Source organism: Lipotes vexillifer, unplaced genomic scaffold, assembly GCF_000442215.2.
Source record: "Lipotes vexillifer unplaced genomic scaffold, Lipotes_vexillifer_v1.1 scaffold1038, whole genome shotgun sequence".
Lineage (NCBI taxonomy): Eukaryota > Metazoa > Chordata > Mammalia > Artiodactyla > Lipotidae > Lipotes > Lipotes vexillifer.
In genome coordinates this window covers 1,527,742-1,547,013 of record NW_006780148.1, presented here as the reverse complement: position 1 = coordinate 1,547,013, position 19,272 = coordinate 1,527,742, and the positions used below count along the sequence as shown (strand labels likewise).

The window sequence follows — 19,272 nt, the reverse complement described above, 5'->3', positions numbered from 1 at the left end:
CTGACCAAAACCTAGAAGAATAGTTGCTTGCCCAAGTTCATATTTCCAAGTCTACCAGGACATTGTACATCCAGATTTAAGCTTTTATGTATACCTTTCACATTTAATTGTGGGTTTCAAGTGTTTACATTTATTTTATTTAGAATATATATTTTATTTTTGACAGAAACTATATCTTAAATCAAGATTCAATATAGTAAGCAAAGTAGGGAACCAATAAATGTTTATTAACCTTTGATTACGATTATTGTATTACAGCATCAAAAGGCAAAAAGTATACTGTCGTTGAAAATGTATATGCTTAAAAAAAAATTTATATGCTTTCTCAATGAAATGATGGCATTTTTTCCCCATTTCTGTAGCAAAGCATAGGCAAGTGTAGGCATCATGAAATTGTGTGATCTAATAACAGACCAGAATCTTATGGAAGCTGATAGTTTGGATCCCTAACAGTACTGAGTAGACTGGTAAAGTTTGAATGCATCTGATTCTTGAAATTGTGAAATTGCATGAGAGAGGGGAACCCAGAGAGTACATCATGAAAACCAGAGGAGAGAATTTCTAGAGGACATCTTAGCAACCTGCTGTCACAAAAGAAATTGAAGGAATTGGTACACAAGTGTCAGGTGCTTCGGAAAGATTAAAGAGAATTGGAACTGAGAAAGGCCATTGAATATAGTGATTTGGGCAGTAGTGACTTTGAAAAAGAGTTTCACTATAGTTGAGGGATATAAAGGCCAGAGATGGAATATTACACCTGGAGAAGTTTTAAATAGTTGTCTAGATTTCCTTTATACATATAAAATGTCTGAGGTTCAGAGAGGTTAAATAATTTAAACTAGGTGGGTAGTTCTCAACAGGTGATGACTTTACCACTCAAGGGGCATTTGGCAACGTCTTGACATTTTTGATTGTCATAACCGGGGAAGGGTGTGCTACTGGCATCTAGTGGGTAGAAGCAGGGATGCTGTAAAACATCCTACAGTGCACAATAGCCTGCCCCTCTCACTGTGATACACACACACACACACACACACACCAACGAATTATCTGGTCCCAAATGTCAGTATTTCTAAGGTTAAGAAACCCTTATCCAGATCACCAGCAGATGTTAAATCCAATATACTTGTAAGGAAGTAGAAATAATGGATATAGACTACTCTTCAGTAGTGAGTAAAATAGGGTGACAGCTTCAAGAGGGGTTTTGGAATGTTTCTTTGAAGAGGAAAGCATACTTAGCATGCTTGGGAAGAAACCAGTATACAGTGGAAGATATTAAGGGTAAAAGTTAGAAAGGGAAAAACTGAAGAGGCAAAGTCTGGACATAGATGGAATCAGACATTCAGTGTTAGGCAGTAGCCTCTGCATTTTCTTAATCCTGATGTTAACAATTTCGGAGCAAATATGTTTCTAGAAATAGAGAGTTAGTCTAAAAAACCTGTCTTTTAAAACAAATAACTTAATGATCCAACGAAGTTATAAAGTTATAATGATATACAGCATCTGTAACGTAAACTCTAAAGAGAGTTAATCTCATTTAGTGTTAGGTGTCTAGACTGCCCTAGACTCAATTCCAAGCCTCTCCTCCCACTATTTATATGACCTTGGTGAGTTTTTGAATCTCTCAGTCCCTATATCTTCATCTATGTAAAGTATTCAGTAAATGTTAGCTATTAAATAGGAGTCCCATGCAGTAACAGTTTGTCAGTAATCCTGTGATGGCTTTACCCACAGAAGGTAAAGAGGTAGTTGAGATACTCTGTCAAGCAAATTATCACTTTTGTGTGTATGTGTGTAATTAATCATTTGGTTATATAACCTTTGGCTCCTGTAGTAAAGAGGTATGATTATTTGACTTACAGTGGAACCCTTAGGGGAAAATTAGACATATTAAAATTATCTTTGTTTATAATTATCAGGTTCTACTTATAATTGTACATATTTTGTATTCTTAAATAAATGGTTGATGTAATTTAGAAAAGTGCATACCCATCTTTCTCTTATATATAACGTACAGCTTTAAACGTTATATTTTAAGTATGTAAAAGTACACATGGGAATTTGTACCCGATGAACTACATCCTTTTTCTCAAGAAACCTAGGCTATGTCCATAGTAGGAAAAAAAGAACATCACATTTGTCCTTCTGTTATCAACTCTAGTAATGGACTTTATTTAAACAAGACTCTTCTGATGCTACCCGACTTTATCTGCGCTTAAGCTTCAGCTGTTTTCTTGTTTGTTTGTTGTTTGTTTTTTCAGATCAACAGAAACATTTAAAAAAGAACATGATCTTGACAGTCTTATTAACGAAATATTTGAAGAGCCCAACTTTGACAAAAAACACTTTGTAAGTCAAATGTTCTAAATGTATAGTAATTCTTTCATTATCTCAAGACATGTTTAGAATAGTCTGAAAACTTATTAGAATACACAAGTATCTATAGTCCTTAGAATTCTGAGAAATACAATTATTTAAAGAAATTATCCCACTTAGATTTAAATAAGAAAAAAATTAGAAACTGTGTTTTGCTTTTTGTTTCTCAGCAAGAATGAGAAATTAGAAAAGCTGTTGAACAAAAGTCAACTTGCAGATGAAGTTGGTTACTTGTATTTATTTGTAAACTCTAAGAATACTTTCCTAAAAGACCAAAATCAGCTTTCATTATAGGAATGTGCTTAGCATCTCAAATGCTTTGCCGTTGCTCTCATCCCATGAACTAATCAGTTAAGTTGGTAGTATTTTATTTTTTTAAATGCTTATATATCTATATCAACTTTATAAAAGCGCATAAAATAATATAACAGCCACCTATCTATTTACTAGTCATACTGAACGTATCTTAACATTTTGTCAGATTTGCTCCTCTGGATTTTTTTTTTTTTTTGGCCACACCATGTAATTTGTGGGATTTTAGTTTCCTCACCAGGCATTGAACCCAGGGCACAGCAGTGAAAGCGCTGAGTCCCAACCACTGGATCACCAGGGAACTCCCTGGACTTTTTTTTAAAGAAATAAAAATTATAGTTTAAGAACTCTCCAAATCTTACTCTACTGCCTTCCTTCCCAAAGGTAACCATTAGCCTTTCCATCCATACTTTTATACTTTTATTACATGTGTATGTAACCATAAACAATTTTAACTAATGTATAGCAGTCCCTTACGTAACTCCACCACAGTTTATCTACATCCCTGGTGATTAGACATTTTGATTATGCCAAGTTGCTGCTCTTACAAACAGTGCTTCATCAAATATCTTTGTGTGTCTTTTTTTTTTAACCCATGTATAGGAGTTTCTCTAGGATATATAAACCTAGGAAGTCACAAGGTGTGCTCATCTTCAACTTCTCTAGCCATTGCCAAAATGTTTCCCAAAGTGACTGTCTTATTTGTATTCTTCTCACCAGCAGTGATGAGAATGTATATACTTTCATTTTTACCAGTTTGGTAGGCACAGAATATATTTGTTAGATTTATAGATTTATTTATATACATATATATATACATATATACATATATATATGTGTGTGTGTGTGTGTATATATATATATATATATATTTGTTAGAAAGAGACCAAATGGAAGTCCAAATTACAAGGACCACAAGGAAAAAAATCTAAGAAATAAATATAATACCAAAGAGGGTTGTTTTTGTTTTTTTGTTTGTTTGTTTGTGGTGCGTGGGCCTCTCTGCAGCATGTGGGATCCTCCCAGACCGGGGCAGAACCCGTGTTTTTTTTTTTGGCCACACCATGTAATTTGTGGGATTTTAGTTTCCTCACCAGGCATTGAACCCAGGGCACAGCAGTGAAAGCGCTGAGTCCCAACCACTGGATCACCAGGGAACTCCCTGGACTTTTTTTTAAAGAAATAAAAATTATAGTTTAAGAACTCTCCAAATCTTACTCTACTGCCTTCCTTCCCAAAGGTAACCATTAGCCTTTCCATCCATACTTTTATACTTTTATTACATGTGTATGTAACCATAAACAATTTTAACTAATGTATAGCAGTCCCTTACGTAACTCCACCACAGTTTATCTACATCCCTGGTGATTAGACATTTTGATTATGCCAAGTTGCTGCTCTTACAAACAGTGCTTCATCAAATATCTTTGTGTGTCTTTTTTTTTTAACCCATGTATAGGAGTTTCTCTAGGATATATAAACCTAGGAAGTCACAAGGTGTGCTCATCTTCAACTTCTCTAGCCATTGCCAAAATGTTTCCCAAAGTGACTGTCTTATTTGTATTCTTCTCACCAGCAGTGATGAGAATGTATATACTTTCATTTTTACCAGTTTGGTAGGCACAGAATATATTTGTTAGATTTATAGATTTATTTATATACATATATATATACATATATACATATATATATGTGTGTGTGTGTGTGTATATATATATATATATATATTTGTTAGAAAGAGACCAAATGGAAGTCCAAATTACAAGGACCACAAGGAAAAAAATCTAAGAAATAAATATAATACCAAAGAGGGTTGTTTTTGTTTTTTTGTTTGTTTGTTTGTGGTGCGTGGGCCTCTCTGCAGCATGTGGGATCCTCCCAGACCGGGGCACGAACCCGTGTCCCCTGCATCGGCAGGCGGACTCTCAACCACTGCGCCACCAGGGAAGCCCGGTTTGTTTGTTTTTAAGGTAGGGAAGATTAGAGCAAGACAGAGGACTAAAAATAACTAGGCAATGATTGTGTTAAGATTATGGATATGGGCCACTTCTTTTTTTGTCAGAGACTAAAATTCAAGTGACTGGTATAGATCTTAGGCTTTGTATTTCTCTGTGCCAGAGGGGAGAGGAGTGGGAGAGATGAGTGAAATACATGAGGGATGTACAAACTTCCAGTTACAAAATACGTGAGTCACAGAGATGAAATGTACAGCATGAGGGATATAGTCAATAATACTGTAATAGCTCTGTACGGTGACTAGACTTTCTGTGGTGATCATTTTGTAATGTATAGAAATACCAAATCAGTATGTTTTACACCTGACACTAACATAGTGTTGTAGGTCAATTATACTTCAATTAGGGAAAAAAAAGAATAAAAATAAAACCAAGTTTGAAAAATCTTAATTTCTCTAAATTTAACATTTTCAGTTCATCTGTGGTAAATTAATAAGCTGTGGTAAATTAATAAGCTGATGGCCTAGTTGAATAACATGTCAACATGAATAACACGTCAACACAATAGCATTCTGCGAACAGAATGAATCATAAATGCTGAATAGCAATACTAATTTAATTAGTGGTAGGAAAAAAACTACATGATGTTATTCATTGATCATCTGAGCAATTCATTATTTATTAAGCACTACAGGGTATGTATCTGTGTGTGAGGCACTGCCTCTTCAGTTCAAGGCATTTCAGAAAGAGAAGGAAATACTTCTCTAAAGAAATATTAGAGAAGATATACTAATTTGAAACAAAATTAGCTCTTATAATCATGAAGAAATAAGCTTTTATGCCCTTCTTCTGTATGCTCCCTTTTTGAAGTTAGTTATTATATCCAGTTTTCCAGCCTGCAGGGGAGAAAGCAACCCAAGTAAACTTCTGGAGGAAAGCAGATCAATGTAAAACACTGATTGGATGAGGAAAAGAAGTGTCTGTGAATTGCCAGTCCCTATGCCCACCTTGTCCTCAGAGGCCAGATCATGCTCTTGAGAGTATTGGTCCCTAGTCCATTGCTCGCGCATTCTGTTGTGTTTCTTTTTTTTCTTAATTGAAGTATAGTTGATTTACAATATTATATCAGTTGCAGGTTGTTTTGTTCGTTAACCACTCTCAGACTCACACAAGAAAGCCCAGAAACAACAGCAGATGTCCCAGTGTGCCAGCTTTGAGTTGTAAACACAAGCCTGGATGGCACATGGAGCGTGCTCCCAAAGACAAAAAGAGACTTAGGCACATTATTACTTTTCAGCTATGCACCGAAAATGTTTCCAGTTCTGTTTAACATCAGTTGTATTCAACAAATAAAAGGGTTAAGAGAAATAGTAAAGTATTTTTGCCTCCATTAAATTTCCTCACCTGCTAGGTAAAATGATGGCATGTCTCTGCATAGTTTAAATTGCCTTTTCTCCATCCTACTTCCTTTCCTTGGCGGTGGTCCTGGTAAGTGGTCGGCCATGTTGTTTGGTACCTTATACCAGTTAACACTTAATAAATGCTTGCTAATGATGATGTTATGTAACCGTATAGGAACTACTGTGTGGTTGTGACTAGGTAGCTCTACATTTTCCTTGAACATCTAATGGTTGATACCATTCCATTTGATCAAAATTAATATTCCTGAAGTTACCCAGGAGTTTGGTTAGTTTATTTTTAGTTCAGGTGAGTACCATTCACAGCCTTTAAAATGAGTCTGAGGTTTTTTTACTCCTCAATTGAATTTTTCCAGGATGAAGTTTTAAATAGCAGCTCCTTCATATTAAATCATCGAACTCTAGTATTAACTGGAGAGTTATAAAGTGACTCTAAATCTTAGCGTGCTAATAATGGCAGTATATCAGTTTTCTAGACTAAACGTTAGCATAGTAATTTGTAAATTCCTCAGGGAGGTCTACTTCCCTTTTGCCTTTAAAGGGTTTTGATCATTGTTTTCATTTCAGAAACTTTAAAATCATAGGCAATTGTAAGCCATTTTTAAAATATTCTTGTTATAAAATAAAGGATATTAGTTTTCATTTTACAATTCTCTAAGTTACCCTTGGCCTTTTATTGTTTTGTATTTTTAACAGAAATTAAAATCTAAATCTTCAGGTAACACATCTGTGAGAGCTTCCATTCAAGGCCTTGGTAAGAGGTAAGTTGGGATTTCTTTGGTGAATTATACACACTGGTGAGCATGGTCTAGTAGATTTTGTTACCGTTTAACAACATTGAGCAACAAAGCACTGGTCGGCTTTCAGGAGACAGACCAACAGCAGCATTTTCAGTGTTCTTATGGTCTGTGACTCCTTAGTGTAAAGGAACTTGAATGGGAGGTTATTGCTATTGTAAATAATTTTCTGCTGCATAAAAAAAAAAAAAAAAAGTGTGAATGGTTTCTCAGAATTAATGTTCTGTTATATTCTTCAGTATTTACTTTGTCCCTTACATTATTTGGCAAACACATTTTTCTGTGACTCATTTTAACTCCTTGAGTGTTCCTGAATATACAGGTTTTATCCAATAACACACTGACCCTGAAATAAATACCTCTTCCTTGAAATAGTTGGCTGGCTCAGGAAAATATACAATTTGATTACAAGAATATAGAGTCAATGAGGCCAAATTAACTTCTCATGTTTCTTTTATGTTTTAATTTTATTTTTCTCCCATCTGTTGAACATGTCCAGCTGCAGCCCAGTTTACGTTGGTGGAAGCGCTGTTCCATGTGGGATTGGGACAAACACTTCACAGAGGTAAGATGTCAGAAATATGTTATACTTTCTTCATTCGTTTTTTCCAAATTGATACCCTGTTAAAACATAGTTCTTATCATCTTGGCCTGAGTCTGTTTCATAATAAAAGGTATATTTTGTTAGCCAGTCTAAGAACACTTTACTGAAATGTTTATTATTCTTGCGTGATAGCTGTTAAAACCTATGGTATTGGGTATGTGTTGTTCATTGTGTTGACACCCTTCTTTAAGATCCACTTGAAGTGCCTTCCATCCCAGCTTGGTTTCCACAAGACACCAGGAGTTGAGCTTCTATCTTGCCATTTTTCCTTCCAGGCAGTGAAAACCAGTGAGTAGGACAGGTGAACTATATGATGTGTCACCCACACTGCCTTGGCCAGCCAGCATGAGAAGCTGTGGGTCTGTAGTACCCAAGGAGTTCTTAAGCATAGTCTCTTGATTTTACATATTTCAAAAGGAGAAAGCCTCCTTTTGTTGTCTCTTCCCCAACCCTCCTTTCACCCAGTATCTCACTCAGTACCTCTTTCAGGGCAGTCTTATGGTCATGATGCTACCTACCTCCAGCCCCTATCAGCCTCAGACTCCTAGCCTATTCCATTGTCTTTGTCGTAAAGTGGGGAAACAGACCGATTTTCAGCAGATTTTTTTTTTTATTGAAGTATAGTTGATTTACAATGTTGTGTTAGTTTCTACTGTACAGCAAAGTGATTCAGTTATACATATATATATATATACATTCTTTTTCATATTCTTTTCTATTATGGTTTATCACAGGATATTGAATATAGTTCTGTATGCTATACAGTAGGACCTTATTGTTTATCCATTCTATATATGATAGTTTGTGTCTGCTAATCCCAAACTCCCAAGTCATCCCTCCCCCACCCACCTCCCCCTTGGCAACCACAAGTCTGTTCTCTATGTCTGTGAGTCTATTTCTGTTTCGTAGATAAGTTCATTTGTGTTGTATTTTAGATTCCACATATAAGTGATATCATATGGTATTTGTTTTTGTCTTTCTGACTTACTTCACTTGGTGTATAATCTCTAGGCCCATCCATGTTGCTGAAAATGACATTATTTCATTCTTTATTATGGCTGAGTAGTATTCCATTGTATATATGTACCACATCTTCTTTATCCATTCATCTGTCGATGGACATTTAGGTTGTTTCCATGTCTTGTCTGTTGTAAGTAGTTCAGCAAGTCATTTTACTGTCCTGTTAAGTTTGGTTCTATTTTTATAGAGGCCTACTTAACTAGATTATTATATTTTGTCTAGTTATTTCTAAAGCACTTTTTCATTTTCTGATAAAAGAAGTAAAAGACTGAGCTATATGATTGCATTCTGATCACGTTTCAGGAGAGATAACCATTATATTGAATAATGCAAGTGGGATCCAAAAGGACATTGTTGGAGGGTTGTGGTAGAGCTGGCCTAGATCCTAGGAGGCCTGGAAAAAAAGGGCTATAGGACCAGAGGGAACCTGGGGAAGCCTGGACCAGGAACACCAGGCAGCAGACAGGCTATAGCAGCCCACAGGGGTGATGCCTGCTGTGAGGGCTGTAAATAAAGAGTTGATAGCACCTGAATCGTCGTGCGTTGAGGACTGTCTATTCAAAGGATTAGAGACACACACTGCCCTTAGAGAAGAATACGGTCTGGCTGCTTATCAATCCTGACTTACTGTGTCTCCCCAGTTGGATTTGTCTCAGTCATTGCCAGACCACTCTGCCTCGAATCCAGGCTTCCCCCAGGTCATCCTTGAGCTGTACGGCAAACGTTTCCTAGTTACCATCCACTTCCATCTTCTGTAATCTCACCCACATAGAGCGTTAAAGAAAATACACCTAACGTAACATTTTGAGCACCTCTCCCCTGTTCAGAAGGAAAATGAGAGCTGCCATCTGTCTCATATTAACTCTAAACTCATTGTTTGCTTTACCAAATTGTTGTTCTTCCTCTTTTCTTTTTAGTTCTTCCACCTCCAGTTAAAGCCTGGGCTAGATACTCTACTTCCACTAGAACACATGTTATCCTTCTACCTTCCGCTTACATTTTTCTGCCTCTGACTATTTTTACACTTATTCCCTGTCTAGAATGACACTCCTTTCTAATGCATGTCCCCACTGTGTTACCTGCTTAATTCACTTACTGTAGACTCATTTGGTCATTCTGTTTGAACTTCCTTTTCTTTTTTTAAATATTCATTGAATGCCCTCTGTGTCCTAGGTACTAGATACCAAAAAAGATAAAACACTGGCCAGTAGAGAAACTGATAAAGAAACAAATGATTATACCCAGGGCATGAAGAAAAAGGGCTCTGATGACAGAATACCTAAGTTCAGATATTCACTGTGCCTCTTACAAGCTGTGACGCCTTGAGAAGGGATATAATCTTACAAAACCTCAGTTTCCTCACCCATAAATACTTTAGTTTTTATGGGTGAGGAAACTGAGTTATTGTAAGGATTAAATGAAATAATACATTAAAATTGCGCCCATGTTGCAGGTCAGCTAGCTACTATAGGTACAGTTGTTTGGAGTTGTTTGTGGGTCTTTCTCTTCTGTTTGTGCTGCCTTCTCATTGTGCTACACCTCAGCTGCAAGAATCCTATATTCTCCCACTTTTCCATTTGATCTCAGGAAATATATGTGTTCTGGTTTACTTCCAAGAGCAAATATTTTATTAAGATTCTCTTTCATGTAGTATATTTTTACATGTACTTTGATTTAGTTCTAGCAGAGAAGAATCTCGTTCCAGATGGAATTTCAGTGTATGTCTATTATATAACATTGATCCATGAGAATGCCACAGTCTTTCAACCCCATTCCTACCTTTTGCACAGTGACAAGAAGGAAAAACACATACAATTTGCATATATATGCACAGGTAAATGTTTATATTCACAGATCTTTTCTTCGTTACCCATCACAAAGATACTAATCACTGACCACCTTCTTCATGACGTAGATCAGCACACGCAGAAAGATAAGCACATACATATTCATGTGCATGTAAAATATTATATGTGTGAGGTACTGTATACTGTCCAGAGCACGTTTTTGTAAGTATATGTGTATTGGTTCACCTGCTTCACAGGGAAAAACCAAGATGCAGATAGAGCAAGAATTTTTAACCCCATTTTATAAATGAGGAAAGTGAGGCACTGGTGTTAAATTCATTAAACACATATTAATTCATCATGTCCTTGCTAAGTCCTTGGTTTTGAGTGAACACATTGTGGTGAACAGATAAATTGACACTTCCCTGCCCTCAATGAGCTTTCAGTCTAGATGAGGAAAGAGACTTTAATTCCACAAATAACTATTTAATTTCCACATAATATGTAATGTGAAGGGTAAGTAGAGAATACTATAAGCATAGATAATTGGCATCCTAACTAATATGAAGTGGTAGGTAATGCTTTCCTAAGCAAATAACATTTAATCAGACTATGATATGATAAATAAGTAGGAATTAAGCAAAGACAGGGGAGCGTTGGAGCCAGAGGACCCACCACGTTAGACGATCCCTGAGCTGGAAGGAGCCAGGGGTGTGGGAGGAACAGAGAGCAGCCAGGTGAGCTGGAGTGTAGTGAGTGGGGGAAAGAATGGCTCCTGGTGGGGCTGGAGAGGTAGTCAGGGGACGTTTGGTTTGGGGTCCCCTGGAGGATTTTAGAAAAATACATCCTATAGCAGTGGAAGCCATTGGGTTGTTTGGGGTTTTTTTTTAAGCAGATAGGGGTGACATAATAATATTTGTGTTTCTAAAGAAAGAAATTTTGGTTCCAGAATGGAAAATGGATTGGAAGTTGGAGGGACAAGACAGGAGAGAACACAGGGAGACCAGTCAACAGGCAGTAGGTACTGGTGGTCCAGGAAAGAGACAGGGGTGGCAGCTGTGACCTAAGTGGTGGCAGTGGCTGTAGGGGAAAAGGGTCACACTTGAGATATTTAGAACATAGAATTGACAGAATTCAGTGATTAAATGGCTGTTTGACGCAAGAGAGAAAGTTGTCAAGAATGACTCCCAAGCCCTGTGCCTTGCCCAAGGCAAGACTCAAAGGTGTAACTTGATGCCTAGTCCATTATGCCTTCTAGTATACCAATTTGCAGACGCTTGTATAATGTATGTAAGAGGGAAGCCACTTTTGCTATTGCAGCTGTTGTTTTCCAGCTGCCCAAACAGCAAGACTCCGCAGTCCACTGTGTAGATCTGACAGGATTTGACTGAGAACCAGGGTCTGTGCAGAAGTCTATATTGGGCTAACATCTTTAAAATAGTACCACCACTAGCATCTTTAAAATAGTAAAGATTTTACTTACTAGCCTGATAAAAGGACAAAGCTGTTGATGACACTTCCATGTTTGTATTTACTCACATTTTAGAGGAAAGACCTGACAATTTATCTTTCATTGGAACCATGACTTTATGTTAGATATTCTTTTATATATAGTTATAAAAGAAAAATACATTTAAGCGCTGAAAATAGGCACTGATTTACATGCCTAGGGCATAAAGGAAATCGAGTCTGTTCTGCCTATTTTTCATGTGTTATGTTTGTTTGATTTTTGGATAAAGCTCTGATTTGAGAGTAATCTCGAATGATTTTAGAGTGTAAAGATTTGAATCTTTTACCCACTTGGGGTAAAGGGGAAGAGCAGTAGCAAAGCGTGGTGGCATTATTAAGATATAGATAAAACCCAGGTGTTATTTTCAAGCCAAATTGAATTTTACTCTCCTCGTTATTTTTTAAACTACTTGCAAGCCTGGATTATTCCATAGACTGGTATAATAATGGTCTAATAGAGTGAATTGTAGCAGCAGAATGATTTCTTAGCTGCAAGTTAGTTTTATTTTTCTCAAAGGACAGTGTTTGTAGGAAAATGTGGTAGTGTGAATAGATTTGAATAAACTACTAAGTTTTAAATTAAAAAGCTGTATTTAACCTTATGGTTGAAATTTTACACATACAAAATGTCAGGAAATTCTAAATTATAGTTCCCACAACAGCAGTAATTCAGCCAAATTGCACATATGTATTAAGGCATTAAAGTTAACACTCTGTGCAATCATGTAATAAATACATATGCATAAGAAAGCAAGTTATAGCAGCTTTGGGAGCCATCATTTTTCATTTCCTGACTTGTACATTCAAAATCCAAGTTCAAATGTGTACAAATGTAATTGTGTTGAATTTCCATATGTACAAATTCAACTTCATAAATTGCTAACAGTTTAAAAGGAAATACGGAATTGTTTATGAAACTTAAGATTTTAAGTGTTTAATTATTGTTGTGATTAATGTTTTTAGAGATACAAGGCATTTGTTCTCAAAGAAACTTTCAGGCCAAAATATATTTGCAATTTTGAAGTTAAGTTATCTGAATTTTAGAGGGAAATAAGTGAAAAAATATATAGTGATGGATTTTATTTTATTTTTTAATTGCAGAAGTATTATATGCTTTTTGAAAAAAATAAAAAGTCAAAATGTATAAGGAGAAAGATAGTGCTCTGCTTCCTTCCTCTCCATTCCCACCCCTCCTGAGGCAACCAGTGATAGCTGCATGGTATATTACCTTCCACATTTTTCTCCATGTTCTTACAAACTTATTATAAACACCTATACAGGAAAATTGGCGGGGTAGTTTTTACAAAAACAGGATCATGTTATATATGTTATTGTGTACCTTGCCTTGTGCACCTCTATGTCAGTAGTTAAATCTAATTAACTCTTTTATCAACTGCCTAATATTCCATAGTATAAATGTTATTCAGTCTTTTCCCTCTTTGATAGCTATCCAGGTGGTATCCTGATTTTTGCCACTTCAACAGCACTGCAGCAGAAATTATTCTTGAGATACACGCCTATACTCTGGTGCTTTTATTTATATGTAATATATTCCCCAAAATGGGATTGCTAGTGCAGCAGCTAGGTATAATTTTATTCGTAAAATTATGCCAAGATTTTTCCCAAAAGGTTATAGCAGTTCACATACCCACCAGAAATGTCTGAGAGTGCTAATTTTTGCTAACTTAATTGGTTTAAGTATATATTTCATGGTTGCTTGAAATTTTAATTCTTTATGTAGTATTTTAACTTTTTAATAAATGCTGTATGCCAGGCACTGTCATGAGCACCTTATCAATATTAACTTGGTTAGCTCCTCATAATTCTTCTATGAGGTGTGCATTATTATCCCCATTTTACAGATAGGGAAACTGAGTCACAGAGAAGTTAAGTTACTTGTGTATAGTTACACAGCTAGGGAATCAGCATTTGAACGTAGGCAATCTTATCTACACTCTTTAACTACGAATCTGTGCTACCTATATTAGTGACATAGAATTATATTTTTAGGTTTTTTTTCTGTGTTGTCATTTGTAAGCACTCTTTATCAGTATAAGTATTTCACTGTGTGTTGAAAATGTTTTCTTTCACTCTATGATTGGTCTTTTCACTTTGTTTCTGGTATCTTAAAAACTCTTGTTATTTCCTTTTAATTTTTAGATGATCAAATGTATCTATATTGATCCTAGTTTTAAAATACTTCAAACAATGGAGTTTTCTTTAAATCACAATTATTATACAAATCAAATGGTTTGCAGCAGCAATTCATAATTCTTACTATATATTATCATTTTACTCCTGAAGTTACTATGTACTATATGAATTTTGAGATTTGCTTGGCATTTCGGTTCCTCAGGTTGTCACTGAGTACCTGTTATGTGCTGAGTATCGTTCTAGCAGTTCTACCCTCTCTCATCAGCGGCATTTTTCCCTTCACTGCATCTTTGCCATCAGTATACAAACCTGCTCTTTTTCCTTCTTAAATATAACCTTCTCTTAATCCCACTTCCTTTACCAACTACCACTCCACTTAAAGAAACTGCTTAGATATACCTTACCAGTGAAGCCTGTGCAGACTCTTGTATTTAAAATTATAACACACTTCCTCCCAGTACTTCCAATTTTATCGACTCTACTTTTTATTTCATTTAAAGCACTTTTTACCTTCTAACGTGCTACATAATTTATGAGTATTTCTTCTCGAATTAGATTCTAAGCTGTTTGAGGACAGAATCTCACCAGCACATAGTAGGCTTTCAGTAAATATTTTTTAAGTGAGTGAATGAATACATTAATGCCAAGTAGTGGGGAAACAGAAACAAATAAGATATTGTCCCAGCACAGATAAGATATTGTCCCAGCATTTCAATACAATGTGGCAAATTCTGTGATAGAGGCATCCTGAAATTTTCATTAGGAAAGGAAACACGTAAAGAAGGTAGCTTAAGTGAAGATCTCCCTCAGACAAATTTGAAAACCATTGAACTAAAAGATCTACACATCCATTTTTTTTTCTTTTATATATGTAAATATACATGTGTGCATATATGTATCAGTATGCAAGATCTTAGTAAAATAGGTAGGTTTGTGCAGAAATTTAACCCGAAAGTTCAAATAGGTAATCAGACCAATAGTATAAAAATTTATACTCAGATTCATCTTTACTTTTCTGTTGTTTACTCAGTAATCTGTAATATGTGGTATAGTCTATGAATAAATCAGCATATTTTCATATTTAAGCCTAACAGTAATTTCTAATGTACAGTTCTTTTTCTCTGAACAGAGCGTGTGACCATCTGCGTTGTATAGCCTGTGATTTCTGGGTAGTAAGCTACGATGACTATGGGTGGGACAAATCATGTGATTACCTGTTTTTCAGGTATGTTTCTAAAGAACTTCACTCTGTCAAAAATGTACTTAATATTACAACTTTATATTTCTTACTGTGCAGTAACGCCTCTTGGTGGCCTTGGCCAGATTGTGTGGCCTCCACCTCTTTGATATTTCTCACATCATCTCCTTTCCATCTGTCTGCTGTCAGCCTAGTTAAGGACATGTTACTTCTGGACAGGAGTTCAGAGGTAGCCTCCTCACTGATTTTCCTGTGTATAGTCTCTTCTTCCAGACCACCCTTCACTTGCTGAGAATTAAAGCATAACTCTGAGTATGCCATCCTCTTGCCTAAAACCCTTCTGCTTACAGAATAATGTCCAAATTCCTTAGCATGGCATTCAAGACCTTCCGTGATCCAGTCCCCACCTATCTATCACCCAGCTTTGTTTGTCTTTCCATGGTATACTTTTCACCTTTGCAAGATTTTAGCTACATCAAAACAGTGCTCCCAGGGCTTCCCTGGTGGCACAGTGGTTGAGAGTCCACCTGCTGATGCAGGGGACATGGGTTCGTGCCCTGGTCCGGGAAGATCCCACATGCCGCGGAGCGGCTGGGCCCGTGAGCCATGGCCGCTGGGCCTGCGTGTCCAGAGCCTGTGCTCCGCAATGGGAGAGGCCACAACAGTGAGAGACCACGTACTGCAAAAAAAAACTAAACCCTACCTGTCCCTCAGGGTATGGTTCATTGCTCATCTTCTATGATTCCCTTAGCCCTCTCTCAGCTTGGAAGTAAACTCATCCTCTCCCGTGTGTCCACAGCACTTACTGTAATAAAAGACTGAAAATATCCTAGGTTGGTGTATGTCTGCCTCCCTCCTTGTGGTTGGGATAGTGTCTTACTCATATTTTTGTAATTTGTACATCCTTAAATACTCAGTGAATACCTAATGTTTTTAAGTTATAAAAACGTATTTGAACTATACATTCACATTTTCAAAGAAAAATTAAGGGCCAAAAATTAGTAAAGTACATATATTATGCATTTTTGGCCCCCCAAACCTGTGCCTAAGCAAAGACTATATTTTCAGATACAAGTCATCAGAATTATTGCAGCGCTCTTCAGTAGCATAAAGAAAACACACCTCTTTGGCATCCATTCTCATGTAAATCTCTAGGAGTCTCCTCTAGTGTTAATGTAAGAGTTTTTAAACTTTTCACATCAAGAACTGTTCTGAAAAATCTGAATCCTCTCAACATACGCACAGAAAAATTCAAATATGCAGATACATAGAAAAATTACAATTTGAGAGATTTCATAGTACCCAACCCAAATAAAGCCTAGTGTGGTCCCAAAATCCCAGGTCAAGAGCCGTACTCTTTGGGGCTCTGAAGCTCAGATAAGAAATGTAGACTGTAAAGTGGTAGATGAAACCATGAAACTGGATGATATTACCCAGAAAGGTGACTTGGAAGCCTGTCAGTGAATGCAGAGTTAAGGGATCATTTAGTTAAGATAGGAGATGCTGGGACTTCCCTGGTCCAGTGGTTCCCTTAACCGCTGGTCCAGTGGTTAAGAATCAGTCTTGCAATTCAGGGAACGCTGGTTTGATCTCTGGTCAGAGAACTGAGATCCCAAATGCCGCAGGGCAACTAAGCCCATGTGCTGCAACTAGAGAGCCCGCATACCGCAACTACAGAGCTCACACGCTCTGGGGCCCATGTGCCACAACCAGAGAGAAGCCCATGCACCACAACGAAGAGCCTGCATGCCACAACGAAAGACCCCATGTGCTGCAGCTAAGACCTGACACAACCAAAACTAAATAAATAAATAAATATTTTTTTTAAAAAAAGGAGATGCTTTGATGTTTATATTGTGGGGTGGGGGCGTGGGGAAGACAAGAGAAGGGAAGGTTATGTGAGTAACAAGGTCCTAGAGGCTTTGGGGTCTAGAGTGCTGATGGAAAGTGGGCCTTGGATAGGAAGAGGCCGCCTCTGTGCCTGGGTGGAAAGAGGTCATATACTGATGTGTTCAAGGGGACAGCTAGGAAATGGAGGCCTTTTCACATCTCACTGCCTGATTTTGTGAATGAAGGTGTGATCTGCTTGAAAGTAGAGGGGAGATGAAACACTTGAGGGCAATAAGTGTATCCTAGCTTTGACAAGTTCTAGAACTTTCTAAAAGAAGTATAAGCTATACTTGACCATCCTGCCGTAATAGCTAAATAAAATGCTCTTATTTTTCTATTAAACTGTGTTTGCTTTATGGGAAATAATGAAATTTTCTTTCTCAGCTTTTAAAATATGCACTACTTGAAATGTATTAATTATTGATAGTTCCCTGGCTTTCATGATTCCTATTCCTGAAATCTCTAAGTATTCAATCAAGTGTCACATGTTAAGTTTGTCAAAATATATTGCAGATTGAATAAAGGACAGTCCTTCATTTAGCCATTTCGTTCTCATTAAACACATTTAGTTTTGTTTGGCTTTTTTCTTTGCAGTAAAACTTATTCAGTTCTTCCCCTATCTCACTGTAACCTTAGCTAAGTTGTTCAGCTGGTCAAAGTCTCAGTTTCCTGAAGTCAGACAGTTGGCCTGGAAAATCTCTTAGGTTTTGTTAGGGTCTAACCTCAATTGTGCCTGAATTTTGTGCAGTACTGAATGTGGTGCCCATTGGCCACCAGAGGGCACTTTGTTTCCTGCTTTCTGTTGCAGTGACATCAACAAGTAACAGTTAACAGTGTATTTCTTTTTTTAAAATTACTTATACTGTATTTCATCATTTCACTATGTATTTTTTTATCATTTCACTTTGAATTTTTTCATTTTCTTCTGTCATGGAATATTTACATAAATTCAGTACATGGATTATGAAAATCATAATTGATTTTCTATTAATTAAGTTTAACTTCTGCAGTCTTTTTTATAATAGCATCAAGTCAGATAGTTATCATTTTTCATAAGTTCTGCGCATAGGTTTAATTATGTTAAAATTACTGACATTTATTTCAGGATAGGCATTTGTTTTGTTTCTGGTAGTATACGTAAATAAGCAGATCATTGAAACAAATGAGATATAATATGAATTCAACACATAGAAATAACAAGCACTTTTTCTCTATTAATGAAAAATTTCTATAGTTAATCAGAAGCCTGTTATCTTTATGCCTCTTATATGCCCTCCATTTGCCACACTGCAGGCTTTTTTTTTTTTTTTTTTTTTGCGGTACACGGGCCTCTCACTGTTGTGGCCTCTCCCGTTGCGGAGCACAGGCTCCGGACGCACAGGCTTAGTGGCCATGGCTCACGGGCCCAGCCGCTCCACGGCATGTGGGATCTTCCCGGACCGGAGCACAAACCCGTGTCCCCTTATCGGCAGGCAGACTCTCAACCACCGCGCCACCAGGGAAGCCCCTCCACACTGCTGGCTTTTCAAATATGGCACAGGTGAGTATTTGAGGTAGGAGATGAACCACCATCTTTTCCACTCTATTCTTATATCATGTAGTCCCTGATAAGACAGATCAATAATTCTCTTTAGGTCACTGTGTTCTACAAAAGCCTTAATAAACAGACCTAGAGGATTGCCATTTAAAAACATTGAAATCCTCAGAAAGAGAACACCAAAGTGTATCTTCTGTTTTTCATGTGAGAGCACCAGGTAGTTTAGCGTTTGGATGTTGTGAAGATAGGAAAAGAAAACAGTTAGAATTCCCTTTTTTTTTTTTAAGTCATTAAGCACTGAACAAAGCTACTATGCTAAAACCTTCTTATTTTACTAATAGGAACAATATGCCAGAATTCCACAAATTAAAAACAAAGTTGGTAAAGAAGAAAGGAAAACGGGCATACGCCTGCCAGTGCAGCTGGAGAACTATTGAAGAACTGACTGACCTTCAGACGGATCATCACCTTCGCTGGGTTTGCGGTAAACACTAAGAATGCAGACTTTCCACATTCAGACAAATGCATCCATGAGAACAGTCTCTATTAATTGTCACAATATTTAGGTAAAGGTACATAGTATCATGCCCTTTGGAAAAGACGGGAAATTTCATTTAATGGCTGTACAAACTTTCAAAGACCAAGTGGACTTGGGAAGATAATGTGCTTTAACATTTTGGAATTATTCCTTTTTGATATATGGACACTTCACTTA

General features: G+C 36.8%; 1 protein-coding gene across 1 annotated transcript in view; it reads left to right on the top strand.

Annotated features, from left to right (window-relative positions):
• The window catches only part of CFAP418 (cilia and flagella associated protein 418), a 21,602-nt gene extending 2,550 nt beyond the window's left edge, over positions 1-19,052 (top strand). Inside the window, exons 2-6 of the mRNA XM_007453255.1 lie at positions 2,262-2,349; positions 6,758-6,822; positions 7,358-7,423; positions 15,062-15,157; positions 18,899-19,052. Of these exons, the coding sequence (XP_007453317.1) occupies positions 2,262-2,349; positions 6,758-6,822; positions 7,358-7,423; positions 15,062-15,157; positions 18,899-19,052 (469 nt within the window). The remainder of the gene's footprint in view (positions 1-2,261; positions 2,350-6,757; positions 6,823-7,357; positions 7,424-15,061; positions 15,158-18,898) is intronic.
• Positions 19,053-19,272: the final 220 nt, after the last annotated feature.